This window comes from Pristis pectinata, chromosome 30 (genome assembly GCF_009764475.1).
Source record: "Pristis pectinata isolate sPriPec2 chromosome 30, sPriPec2.1.pri, whole genome shotgun sequence".
Taxonomy (NCBI): Eukaryota; Metazoa; Chordata; class Chondrichthyes; order Rhinopristiformes; family Pristidae; genus Pristis; species Pristis pectinata.
In genome coordinates this window covers 25,516,291-25,530,644 of record NC_067434.1, presented here as the reverse complement: position 1 = coordinate 25,530,644, position 14,354 = coordinate 25,516,291, and the positions used below count along the sequence as shown (strand labels likewise).

The window sequence follows — 14,354 nt, the reverse complement described above, 5'->3', positions numbered from 1 at the left end:
GCACCATATGGTTTCAATCCCAGTTACCTGGTAATGGAAATAATGTCTGAACAAGTAAGTGCTTTTCTGAGAAGAAGCGTTGACTATAATGAAATGGCCATACTCCACTCCACATGGAAAATGCCTTTTCTGATCCTATCATCATATCAGACAGCCAATATCAAATCTACTTAATTCTATAGAATCAGAAATAAATACTAGCCATTAAGTAACAAAACCATTCCACTGTTAGATCTCTGGATTATTCCAGTTTCCTATTCTGGAATATAAAATTTGAGTTTTTTTCTCTGTAGCTGATCAACTTGATGTAATATTGAAATAGAAAAAAAAGAATCACAACTTCTTTATTTGATGCATACCAGTGGAATTATAATCCAAGCATTTTATTCAATACAAATGAATGTAATTACCAAATTTAATGTTTAAGACCTATTTGTTCTCTGTTTTTACTGATGTGAAGCTTATTAATCAAAGTAAAATCAGCCTGATATATTGTGTGATTTTTTTTTGTTTGGTTAGTCAAATGAATTAATAAGGATTTCTTAGCAAGAAACATTGGAGAAATAACTGAGTGCTGTCCTTAAGAGTGCATGCACAAACATTCAAGATACAATATCCTCATGAGTTAGATAGTTATCAAACCTCTGCAGCCTTTCTTCCTGGGATGTGCAGCAATAGATTCAAGTTGGGGTTCCATGAAATGAAAACCAAAAAACTACAGATGCAGGAAAACCAAAGCAAAAATGGAAAATGCTGGAAACGGTTCAGGCAGCATCTGCAGGAGGAGAAACAGTTAACATTTTGGGTCCAGGAAAAGAGTTCTGCCGAAGAACTTTTATGAAAGGAAACTTAGTTTAAGAATTTATTTTATTAAATTCCTTTCAATAATCAGAGTTTCTGCACAGTGGCTTCCTTACTGCCACTCAGGTAAAGGATGGAGGCAGGTCTCCGGTAGTAAACCCAAGTGCCCCACAGTGTAAAGCTCTTGGTGCCACTCTGAGTGATGCCCTGGCTGACCTTTGTACCCTCTTGCTAGGTAATGCCTGGTGCAAGGACAGAGATGCACTTTCTCTCCCTCCTTGTCCCAAGAGCAATGCAACTAAATGTGCACGATAATGCCAGGGGATGCATCGGCAGAATTCTGGGATTTGCCTGATGTATATATTTAAGCCAAACTCTATGTACATTGGGCATTTTAAGGTTTGCCCACCAATTCCTCCAGTATAATTTCTTTAGGATGGAAATTATTCTATTCTTCTCCTATTTCTCAAAACACATTTTACCTTTCCTTCATTTGAAGAATAAGATGAAAGCCTGATATTTTTTGTTTACATTTCTTTTACATTTCATAACAGTCTGTTAATACCAGTGGTCGAAGACCAGCTGGATAGCATTGTGCTAAAGGTATGTATATTTTAGAAACTGAAAGGTCTCCAAGGATTATAAAGGAAGGAATCACCACATCCTGTCGATTTTCAGATACTCGCCCTAGCCCAATCAGAGTCAGTGAGGAGTGGCTTCTGTTAATATAAATGTAGCTTAAGCCACTCTGGTTTTTAGACACAGATTCAAACAGAGATTCTTGTGCGGTGTGAACTTCACAAACAAATAGCCATGAGCATGAAACTGTGTGCAATGTTGGTCCTGCTGATTGGGACTCTGTGTATCAACTTGTCACAGGGTAAGTGATTCTGCCTTGTTCAAGAACAAAATCATTATGATTTTCGTGTGGTAAGAGAGCAGTGTTTGTGGCGTGTGCTTTTCTTTCTGTAGAATAGAATCGCAATGGTCTGAGAAAAGTTTGAAATGGAACGAAAGGTTAGGCGATGAGAGTTTTATGTTCAGTTACTCTCCAGACTAAATAATTATTTTATCTTTTTGCTTGACAAAGACAATATGTTTGGGGCCATGTTTTGCCATTTGTTGAGCAATAAATCAAGAAAATTTATGTCTTTGTAAATACGGTTCTTGCCGTATTCTCCTAAACATCCTGCTGATGTAGCAAGCTCCTTTTTAATCCTGTGTAATCATTAAAAACAAGTTGCTATGGAGCAGAATACAGAGTAGGTGCAAGCTGTCAAACTGCCCTCCTGGGAGATGTACAAATGTTTGCCTGATTTCCAATGGCATTGATTTAATTCCTGGAACTTTGGCAGTTACACATTTGCAGCAGTTTAAGAACTGCATGTCAATTGTGTTCAGTGTTTAAAATTGCAACAGTATGTTTTAGTAAAGCTTAAAACAGCTAAAAGATCTGTCCAAAATTGCTGTAATAAAAACCGATTGACAGTTGTCATCATGTATTAATGAAATGATAGGATCAGTGAACTACAAAGTAAATGTCCAGAACAGTTCATGCCGTATTCACTCTCTCTGGTTTTCTCTTGGCTAAGTTCATGTCTGCAGTTGATTGAACTGGGTACTGAATTACTGGCGTTCTGGATCGCAGCCGCGTGTTGGTGGTGAGAGCTTACTCACGACTGTAGTTGTTGGTCCACCTCATGCTGGTCCATCCAACCTGGCAGTGACTCAAAATGATTTTGATCTGGCGTGTGTGTATTCTGTTAACTGGCTCTCTGCTTCACTGTGAAGCACTGTGCATGAGTTGGAGGAACATTGTGGAATATATACATGCAAGTTATTAGAAGAATAATTTACTGCAGATTCCATAAAACCTCTGGAATCTGGTAAAAAACATTCACCGGTCAGGAGCAGATAAATTCAACAAATAATAACATTTCAATAAAACACTGAGGGAGAATTTCTCTTCGATAGTAATTGTGTGTGAGGGTATCAGTTGTACTTCAATCCAAAGCCCAGTTTCATTGGAGTCGCTGGAATCCAATATACAGATGTGAGTACACCTGGCAGATGGTACTCTTGGCAGGTGGCACAGCTGGCAGATGGTTCACTTGTTTAATACTTGCTCCTCTCTCAAGATGTTGACCCTTAAGGTAAAATACCTTCTTTATAATTTCCATCAAATTAATTCATTGCTCCAGAGATAGACTGCCTAAAAAACTGATGAGTAAATAAATTTAGATCCAATCAGAACGAAATGCAATATTCCTGTGCAGGCTGATGACAAAACATTTTTCATGGGACTCTTGTTCAAGGATAACTTGTCCAATTTAGGCCCCATTTAGTAGTTGTTGATGAAATGCAGTCCCTGCCTCCTCCAGAAAATAGTACTTGATTTTCTGTCCTTGTTTCTATAGCTGTTAATAATGTTATGAATTTACAGCTGATGAGCATTATTTCTTTATCCTCTGGTTTCAGACCTGAATAAAAGTCTTGGGAAGTCAAATCAAATCAGGAAAGTGCTCACCATTACCTCCTCAATGTCAGTTTGATATGGGCACTAAAATCTGGCTTTCCAACAGGGCACACATCCAATAAGTGAATTAGAAAACTGCTTCCAAAGAGTTGTGTTCAGGCACTGAGGGTTAACACTGTCCTAGATGGAGTCCCAGCTAACTGCACCTGAAGGAATTTGGAGTAATTCAGTTAACGGCTCCTCTCTTTCTCCTCTCTCCACACAGAGAAGCCGACTGCTGTTCTGAACCGGTGCATGTGCAGAGGAGGAGCAACACAAATCAACGTGAGAAACATCAAGGGGCTGCAGCTTATCCCCATCCCAAACTGCCCACTCCAGCTCATGTGAGTACGGACACCTCAGCGTGCTGTGTACTCATTACTGACCAAAGTGCCTCCACTTTTACAGACAAAATTCATACAAACCTCTGCCATTTGGTTTTCTGGGGTGCTTGTTTCTTAGGTAGTCAAACTCAACCTAAAATTCCCTGTTGAGACTGGTGGATCATTCAATAAGAACAATTCTGTGAGCGAACTATGTGTAGACTCTCCTGCGTTCAGTAGCTGGTTAACACAGGAGTGCCAACAGTAACTAAGAAGAGGCAGAAAGTAAAGCCTAATCAAGTATATAGTAGCCACATGTGTACCTAGTTCCAGAATTTAAAATCCTGCACGACTCATCCAGAAAAATCTCAGCAAAAAAATAATTTTCCCAAAGCCTTTCTCTGTTTTGACCAGATTTATTGTCTGAAATGTATTGCCTAAAGTAATTGGCTTAATTCTGTCAAAGTGCTCAGGATACCTACAAACATCTGGTCTGTGTGTGTTACCAGTCACAAGTATTTTGCACATGAGTAGAGACTTTATTGAAAGACTGTACAGGGCCTGAAGTGGACTGTAGGCTAGTTCACCGCAGCGAACTCCTAATGGAACGTTCGTTGCATAAGTTATTGCTTTGTTCCTGTGCACTGATGGTGTGATAATGTCACAGTTAAATTGAATGCTCAACTATCAGTGAAGCAATGACCATATTAGGGCAGCATACAGTGAATCCTCATCTTTCTTGATTCAAAGAAATATACTTGAGAAGTAATTTACTGCATGTAAGCTGTAGATTATGTATTTATTAATGCTGGAAAATTATCTCTTTTATTAAATCAAACTGACAATGCAGAAATATTTCAGAGAGTTTAGACAACAAAAAAAACTGTTTTTTGAGATTTTTTTGGATTTGAGCTTTTATATTCTTTCAATCAAAATGTGATTGACTTAGATAAAATAACAGGTAATAGAAAAAATGATAATAATTATTTGTTTCTAGTGGACGTAAGAGAATGTTTAAAGCACTTCTTGTCGGATTTCTGTCTATAATCCTGCCCTTTCCTTGTGCCACAGAGCCACCTTGAAGACTGGGAGGAAAATTTGCCTTCATTCCAAATTTTTGAACCTTTGGAGAAAAAAGGTAAATAGGTAAGGGTATTGACCTTTCAACTTAATAAACCAACAGCAAGTTAAAGTGAGCAACCTCTAAAATGAGCAGTTGAATAAAGATTTGTGTTCTAAAGGACCTTTTACAAAATCATGGGCTCCCAGAACATTTGAAAGTCAAGAAGGGCTTGTGTTGTGTAACACTGATGCAGTTTAGGAAATGCAGTAGAAAGTCTGTGCGCAAAACGCTCCCCTGTGAAATTGGAAAAAAACAAAGAATGGACATGAGATCAGGACCAAATGATCAGTGACTTAACTGAATAATTATTGCCATGACACCAGGAAGAATGCCCCAGTGAAATCAGGCCATTGCATCTGACATAGCCCCCTGAAAGAGTAGACAAGGCCTCCAATTAACACCCCAGGAAAATTACCTCTTTATTAGTATCCTGCTCCCTCAGTACCGTCCCTCTAACAGTGCGGCACTCACTCAGTACTGCACTCTGACACTGTGGCACTCCCTCAGTACTGCACTCTGACAGTGCGGCGCTCACTCAGTACTGCACTCTGACAGTGCGGCACTCACTCAGTACTGCACTCTGACAGTGCGGCGCTCCCTCAGTACCGTCCCCCTGACAGTGCGGCGCTTCCTCAGTACCCCTCTGACAGTGCGGCGCTCCCTCAGTACTGCACTCTGACAGTGCGGCGCTCCCTCAGTACTGCACTCTGACAGCACGGCACTCCCTCAGTACCCCTCTGACAGCGCGGCACTCCCTCAGTACTGCACTCTGACAGTGCGGCGCTCCCTCAGTACCGTCCCTCTGACAGCGCGGCACTCCCTCAGTACCGTCCCTCTGACAGCGCGGCACTCCCTCAGTACCGTCCCTCTGACAGCGCGGCACTCCCTCAGTACCGTCCCTCTGACAGTGCGGCGCTCCCTCAGTACCGTCCCTCTGACAGTGCGGCGCTCCCTCAGTACTGCACTCTGACAGCGCGGCACTCCCTCAGTACTGCACTCTGACAGCGCGGCACTCCCTCAGTACTGCACTCTGACAGCGCGGCACTCACTCAGTACTGCACTCTGACAGCGCGGCGCTCCCTCAGTACTGCACTCTGACAGTGCGGCGCTCCCTCAGTACCATCCCCCTGACAGTGTGGCGCTCCCTCAGTACTGCACTCTGACAGCGCGGCACTCCCTCAGTACAGTCCCTCTGACAGTGTGGCGCTCCCTCAGTACCATCCTTACATTTCTTCAAGTCACTGAAATGGGACTTTTGCCCACAAACTTCTGTCTTGAGGAAGGGATTATTAGAAGACAGAAGCTTAAGAGGTGTAGGAAAGAACAGGGACATGTCATTAGAGCAGAGTATGGATGTGTAGAGAGCAGAACTTTGATCAGCCAAGTGAATTCTTTCCCTCCTGAAAATTCAAAGACTCTTTGAAAACGTGATATGATGTTGATGTAATCAGATTCTGAGAATGATCTTTTGTTTAACTTTGTTGCTGGATATTTTATTAATTAATAAGCGTATTGTAGTATTGGTCTGGAATATAGTCCACTGTGACTACAGCTAGGTCACTTCTCCACATCTTTTGGAATCAACTAGGCAGACTTGATACGTTTGCCAAGCCTTTCTCAGCCTTTCGTTGGAACCACATTCCCTCACTCCACTGGCTGGATGTGCTTGCTGTAGACTTCTTTCTTTATCCTCACAACTGGAACCATACAGAAAAAAGTTAGCATCAGACTTACTGCAACAAACACCCAGGGCCTTTGAGATACAAATACTTTATCCTGACAGGTTGAAGGCTTGTGTTCAGGTAGTGTTACCTGCACTGCTACTGTAAGAAATGTCTAATGAATGGAAGCACCAATAGTTCTGCTGACCACCCATCCAGGAAAGTCTAAACTAGTTGTGTGTGTGTGTGGGGCTAAGCTGAAGCCAATTTTTAAGGCTGTTTACTAATCACTGCAGCAAAGATGGAAACATCTGTTACTAATTGTGAAACACAATCCAGAGTCTGGAATTTTCCTGTGATCAAGGCCAAATCTTTACTCACTACTAAGTTGAAGAACAATGTTTCAGTTGCTTCTATGTTCCTCTGACTCCTCTCCTGAGGAACCTGCTTGCTTTTGCTCTTAGAGAGCAGTGCCTACAGACAGCAGCCATTCCCTGGCACCTCCCCAGCATTCACACAGCAGCCTCGGGAGCAAGTTCTGTGGTTACTTGACGACGGAGGGCACAGTGTCTCTGCCGTTCCTTTCAGCATCCATCATGCACACGTCCACCTGGTGGATCCTTCAGTTCTTACCCGGAAACCCAGTCGTTAACTTTCTCTTCTCCACAAGCAAGAGCAGTAGAGTCAGCCACAGTGACCAGACCTGAGCTGAGCACAGCTGAGCACACACTGGGGATTCAACCTATAACCCATGCCCAAGTCATGCACTTCTCAGTCCAACACAATGTAGTTATAGTGTCAGACTCACTGTACAATAACCCCTAGTTTTCACCACTGTGCTGTTACATAACAGACTCTGATAAAACACACATGTGCATTATAGCTCCCTAGTTAATGAAAGAGATGAGCTGAGCACTTTTGTTTCAGTATATCCATGCCCACAATCTGTTTATATGGTCTCGTAATGAGAACAATTTTAAAAAGATTGTAATGCTGAGTGCCCTGATTCTGTTTTTATTTTTGACTGAAACACCGCTTTTTATTTTACAGACAATCCAAGATGTGAACGAGAACACAAAATAAAGCCAGCAGCCACCAGATTGTGGGCATTAGTGCATGCTCACACTAACAATGTCCCGCGCACTGTCATATTACTGCCACATCGCCAGCCTGCCTTGACTGCTTTGCAAGACTCCACACCCAACCCTCTGTCTGTTACATGCTGAATCTAGCTAGCTGTAAATGGTGCACGCACACATACATTTATCAACAGTGCAGTTGACATTTTTAAATGGAGCACCTCCAAATATATTTACTGCCGTCCAATTCCAAGGCAAGCTCACGGGGCTAGATGATATTGCTTAGATAAAATGTGACGGGATCAGGGCAGCTAATGGATAACCCCTGGTCAGTGGCACCAAACACACTCCAGTGTGGCATCAGCCCGTAGTGTTCTGCCTCCAAAACCCCAGGCAGAGAACAGTCCACTGATGCTGCCACCAGTATGTTTGGCACCACTAAGCCTTTATTATAGCAGCCTCCAGGGTACCTGCTGTCAATCATTGGTGATTAGAGCAAATTTCTTCTTTAAATAAATATCCAGTTCTGGTCCACAAAATTAATAAAGTCATGCAACTCCAGATGTGGTGACTTCTGAGGAGGATTCTGTCTGGCAGGTCTAAAACTGGGAAGAGAAACAGGAATTCTTCCTTGCTTTTGTGAGGAATCCCATCTCACTGGCAGCATCCAGTGGTGGGGTAAGCACTGCAAGGAGGCGTCAGCATCCGAACTACACACTCAGCCAAGTGGTTACTCCAGTCCTCAGGTCACCCGTGCTGGGAGTTTATTTCAGTGCTAAGTCCCTCAGAGCCAGTTGTCCACATGGATGGATGGAGCCTTGGTCTTGGATTTTGTCTGGAGCCACCGTCTGGTGGGTTCATGAGGACCGCTCCATGTTCAGTGACCACCTTGGTTTTCCCCTCTGCTGTGAAGTTCACAGTCATTGCATAGTGTCTCCCAGTTATAGTTTGGCTCAGATCAGGAGCTCACCATCTGTGGCAGGCATGAACCTTTGAACTACCACTCTGTAGCATGGGTCAGATCTATTACTCAGTAGGAGGGACACCTTAGGTCAACAGCATACATTCTAACACTGCCCAAACCAGGCTTCAGCTCCAACCAGGCCTTTGGTTGGAAAGGCTGAATGGTATTGATGGACTGAGTGAATCTTGCTGTCCCTCCCACAATGGGAGTCATCACTCCAGACTTTAGACTGTAATACAGACCCACAATTGATTGGCTACCTTTGTAAAGCACAAACGCTGATGGATGGAAACTATTGTTTAATTTGTTAACAGTCTTTAAAATTGCCATTGGAGTATGTTATGAGTCATTAATAGCTTATTTTGTACATATTGGAATTTACTAACTATTTCTTCTGTCATGTGCAAGGTTTTTAAAAGCAACCTGAAACTGGTTCAATGGAAATCTGAGAGAAAGCTTCTGATTTTCTCATATGGTGCCTAAAAACCATTGATGTCTTTTTTTTTGTTGTGTCTTTCCACATTATTTCCCATAAAATGTGAAAATTTAACAGGGAACTGTCTTCAAGAACCAACATTTAACAAATTTTCTCCTTGAAGGAAGAAGAATTCCAACAACTTTGTCCAAGCAACATGTAGCGCATCTGATGTGTTGACTGTTGTGTGTCATTTCTCTGTATATTTGTAGATGAAATGTTATTGCCTCTTTTTAAAGAAGATGAATATAATTGAAGCTATCATATTCTACTAATTGAAAGACATTGACTACTCTTTTTTTATACTGTTTCTTTGTAACAAGTTACAATACTATTTTACAGAATAAACTTTTAAAATAATTCCTAAAACCTGTCCTGCTTATTTGCTATCTGCATTTTGAAATGTTAAATTCATAACAGAAGTAGTATCAATTGAAACATTCCTAAACTGAAAAATGATCACTGACCATTGAAAGTTGGCCTAATGTGTGAGAACAATGAACATATTGAAGAACTATTGAGTGGTGATACTGAGGAGTTCGACTTACTTCAATGTTGATTGGTTTAATATTAGAGAAATGTTGAAGAAAGGGAAGAGTTTCTGGGGAACATCCTTGATCAGTATGTTTCTGGCTCAATGAGAAGGGACATTTTGCTGAACTTGGAGTTGCCAGACTTGGATCTGAAGAATGAGGTGGATCGCAGGTCATTGGGGAACACTTGGGAGCTATGGTCCTTGGATTGTGAGCTTTAGGTTGGTGAGAGAGGTGTGAAATGATACACTTTAGCAGAAGGAGTGAGGAGCAACAGTTGGGGTTGTGGTGATGTACAGTCATCTGCGTGTTTCTGTTGTAGGTTTTTGAAAATGACAGGACATATGGACAGGGTGATTAATAAAGCACATGAAATTCTCGGATGCATTAATCGAGACAGAGAGTGCAAAGGCAGGAAAGTTATGTTTAATTTCTACAAACCTCCAGAGCCTTGTATCCGGTTCTGGTCACCACACTTTAGGGCAGATGCAAAGGTCCCCAGAGAGGGATGGAAAAGACTTACTGGAATGTTTCTGGGGAAGAGGGATTTCAGCTGCAGGGTTAGTCTGGAGAAGCTGGCGTTGTTTTCCTTGAAGCAATGAAAGTTGAGCTTGGGTTTGATGGACAAGTTCATGGCTGGTTTGGATGGGGAATCATGTTATATCGTTATTTTAATTTTAGTTAACTCAGTTGATTTCCATTCAACTCAGATACCTTTTTGTGTGGTAAATTCTGTATGTCTGCGTTTGCACATTTACCAGTGCACTTGTTGAACTGTGATGATGAGACCCCAAGTATAATTTTCAGACGAAGCCGGGTTAATGGTCAAAGAAAACTGACGCAGGAGCCATATACGTAACATGGTCTGAATCCGACCCTTGTGTGAGGATTATTGTATACAGTGGAACCAGCAACACTTTGAGAAGCAGGAATGTTGGAGGAGGCCAAGATTTCCGAGTTTCGTTGTCAGGGAGGCAAAGGATGCAGAATGCCCAAACCATAGGGACCCAAGTGTTCCTCTCTGCAGGGGGAGTTGCAATCACAACCTGTGATGTTTGCATATGCTGATCCCATTATAGTCTGGGGGAAAAGAATGTTTGCAGATCCAGACCTTGAACCTGGCACCAAATCCATGGTCTACTGGGCAGCAGAGATCCCTGCCCTCTAGTGAACTTCTGAGACATGGACTGCTTCCAGCAGGCACCTCAAAGCACTGAGAGATTCCACAACAATTATATCCACAAAATTCTCCAAATGCGCTGGAAGGATAAGTGAATCAACACAAAGGATATGTTTCCTCTCCCAGGCCAACATTCCCAGTGAAGAAGGAGCATTCAGGTAGTAGTTAGAACCTGAGCTCTATGCATCAGCAGCACATCGACGCTCTGTATGGATGGCAGGAGTGCAGCACCTCACAAACCACCCAACTGTCTGCCCCATCCATGGTACCACCAGCAGTTCCCAAACTGATTGCATCAGTCACTTCAGAATCCAGAGAACCAGAGTGGAAACAAATCATCCTTGATCCAGAAGGACTGCCCAGGAATGATGAGGTATTGAAAGTGAGGCTGAATCCTAACCCACACAGGTGGATTAGGGTTGTGTCAAAGGTTAAAATACTGAATATCTGGAGTGAGAAGTGAATCCCACCTCAAACTTGCCCTCTTCCAGGTATAGCAGGGGCTGTAAGGGAGAGGTGGGTGCTCAACCTTCTCACAGGAAGTGGTTAGTCAGGTTCCTTGTACAGTGAGCTTTGCTCATCGCCGTTATGCTGTTAACCACTGGTGGCCGGATACAGCAGCTTCAGACACACATCAGCAGAAGAGCACAGAAGGATAAGTCCAGGAGGGGATCATTTCCTGAGTGTTGCCCATGGACCTGGGGGGCAGGGGTCATTCCACCAGGCTTAGTCAGCTGGTTAAACTATAGCCTCTTCCTCCTTTACAAACTGGTCCCGGCTTCCCCTTAACTAACACAACTGGAACCCCCTCACCCTGCTGTGATTCAGACCGTCCCATCTGTGGTCGGACACTCCCAACCCAAGATCTCAACAAACATCAGCCATCCCTCTGATCACTCTCTGATCTCCCTCTCCCCTCTCTCCCAGACGCCCATTCCACAGCAGCCTGTGCAGTGTTTGGCCTAATGAGGAAGGCTTTGCTCCTGCCTTATTAATAACCTAAAGGAGTCCTGCACTGTGGAACGATCGTGCAGGACACTGGAAAACCCATTACTGCAGAATTCCCGATCTGGGAGCCCCATCTCCAGATGAAAGCCCAGGCAGATATTGCACATGCTCTCTGTGTGCTCCAGGCTCCAAACGTGATCGAGCAGATACCAGCCAGCAATGAAAACAGCCACTGCAATGAAAGATTTATTTTATTGTGATTAGTCTGAATGAGTTCCTGAAGAAAACATTATAATCTCCCCAGGGAGTTGAGTGTCCATCCCTCACACTCAATGTCAGGATTTTACACTGTGATCAAATCTCCAGGGTTGAAAAGAAGAATAAAACATTACCATGCCAACTGCTGACTGTAGTGAACGCAGCAGTGCTGCACTACACTTTTCTTTCATATTCTGTTTCCGTTTTGAATTCTTCAGAGGTTCACTGCTGATAGTTATCAGAGATCAGAGCACCGAACTCCAGGAGGAAATTCCCATTTCAGCATCAAATACACACAAAACCAAATCCTCAGGACTGGAATCTGAAAACCAAACACACTCCGAATCTCATTCCAGCAAAGCTGGTCTAACGATGGAACGTCATGAGAGTTGGAGTGGTTGTAGGGCCACTGAGGTCTGCTCCTCCATTCAGTGAGATCGCAGCTGATCTCTTGTCTCACATCCACTCTCCCACCAGCCCCCATATTCTCTGATTCCAACAATCTTCACCATGAATATACCTAATGCCCAAACACACACAGACACACTGTTACTGCAGGTAGAGCAGTTTCCCATTAGTTCCAATCACATGGGAAGTTTGATGGAGGTGACGACAAGGAAGATTGAGAACAGAGTCAGTCACGAGGCAGCATTGTTTGAAACCAGTCTTCACGGACACTGAGACACCAGAGACTGCCGATACTGGAAGCTGGAGCAACAAACAATCTGTTGGAGGAACAGCAGGTTGAACAGCATCTGTTGGGGGGAAGGAATTGTTGACGTTTCGGGTGACGTCCTGATGCAGGGCTTCAACCTGAAACGTTGACAATTCCTTCCCCCTGCACAGATGCTACTTGATCTGCTGAGTTCCTCCAGCAGTGTTGTTCACTGACATTGATTCTGTGGTAGACCGACTGGCTAGTATCAGGGCTTGCATGCCAACGTGAACATAGAACATAGAACACTACAGCTCAGTACAGGCCCTTCAGCCCACAATGTTGTGCTGACATTTTACCCTGCTCTAAGATCTATCTAACCCTTCCCTCCCACATCGCCCCCTCCCATTTCTCAATCATTCATGTGTCTATTTAAGAGTCTCTTAAATGTCCGTAACATATCTGCCCCCACAACCTCTGCAGGCAGTGCGTTCCACGCACCCACCATTCTCTGTGTAAAAAAACTTACCCCTGACATCCCCCCATACCTTCCTCCAATCACTTTAAAATTATGTCCCCTCATGTTAGCCATTGTCGCCCCGGGAAAAAGTCTCTGACTGTCCACTCGATCTATGCCTCTTATCATCTTGTACACCTCTATTAAGTCACCTCTCATCCTCCTCCTCTCCAAAAAGAAAAGCCCTTGCTCACTCAACCTATCCTCATAAGACATGGTCTCCAACCCAGGCAACATCCTTGTAAATCTTTTTTTGCACCCTCTCCAAAGCTTCCACATCCTTCCTATAATGAGGCAACCAGAACGGAACACAATACTCCAAGTGTGGTCTAACCAGAGTTCTATAGAGCTGCAACATCACCTCGCGGCTCTTGGAACTCAATACCCCGACTAACGAAGGCCAACACACCATACGCCTTCTTAACAACCCCATCGACATGCACGGCAACCTTGAGGGATCTATGGATGTGGACCCCAAGATCCCTCTGTTCTTCCACACTTCTAAGAGTCCTGCCATTAACCTTGTATTCTGCCTTCGAATTCAATCTCCCGAAGTGTAGCACTTCACACTTATCCGGTTTGAACTCCATCTGCCACTTCTCAGCCCAGGTTTGCATTCTATCAGTTGCAGATCTATTGCAGAGTGAAGCAGATGTAAAATGGTGACTAATTTCTGTGGGCAGCCGTTTGGGCAGAGTGTTCCACACTCCCTCCTAACTGATAGAGACAAAGGCTTGAGTGGGGTTGAGAAAGGCCATGTACACTGGCCAGTGCTATTCCCTGCATTTCTCTTGAAGTTGTAGTATGGTGGAGATCATGTCCACTCTGCCTCTAGATGGACAGATCCACACTGTGATGTGGGGAGCAGCTCTTCGGCCACTGGAGGCAGCAGGTGAAGGAGGACCCTGGCTATGACTTTCCCTAGCATGGGCAGAGCTTCTCCCTCTGACGAAACAGACTGTGCAGTGCGACAAGGCCACGCTCCAAGCATTTTGTCAAGAGAGGATCCCATTGGAGTTGCCTTCCCTGCTCCTCCTTTGCCAGAGGACTTGTTCCTCTTCCCACCCTGGTGCTGAAGTTGCCCAGGAGGATCAGTTTGTCTCCATCTGGGATGCAGTCCAGGATATTTTCCAGGTTGGAGAAATCCTCTTTGGACACATTGGATGACTTTCCCTAGCATGGGCAGAGCTTCTCCCTCTGACGAAACAGACTGTGCAGTGCGACAAGGCCACGCTCCAAGCATTTTGTCAAGAGAGGATCCCATTGGAGTTGCCTTCCCTGCTCCTCCTTTGCCAGAGGACTTGTTCCTCTTCCCACCCTGG

General features: G+C 43.8%; 1 protein-coding gene across 2 annotated transcripts; it reads left to right on the top strand.

Moving 5' to 3' along the window:
* The first annotated feature begins 1,537 nt into the window (after positions 1–1,537).
* On the top strand, positions 1,538–9,310 carry LOC127584667 (stromal cell-derived factor 1-like). 2 transcript variants are annotated; one of them, XM_052041525.1, is made up of 4 exons: positions 1,538–1,681; positions 3,543–3,660; positions 4,711–4,777; positions 7,474–9,310. In XM_052041525.1, exons 1-4 carry the CDS (start codon positions 1,615–1,617, stop codon positions 7,504–7,506), a joined length of 285 nt encoding a protein of 94 aa, XP_051897485.1. In that variant the 5' UTR covers positions 1,538–1,614; the 3' UTR covers positions 7,507–9,310. The 2 variants fall into 2 exon arrangements, with proteins under 2 accessions (XP_051897485.1, XP_051897486.1); XM_052041526.1 differs by having other exon boundaries at positions 4,711–4,785.
* The last annotated feature ends 5,044 nt before the right edge of the window (positions 9,311–14,354 follow it).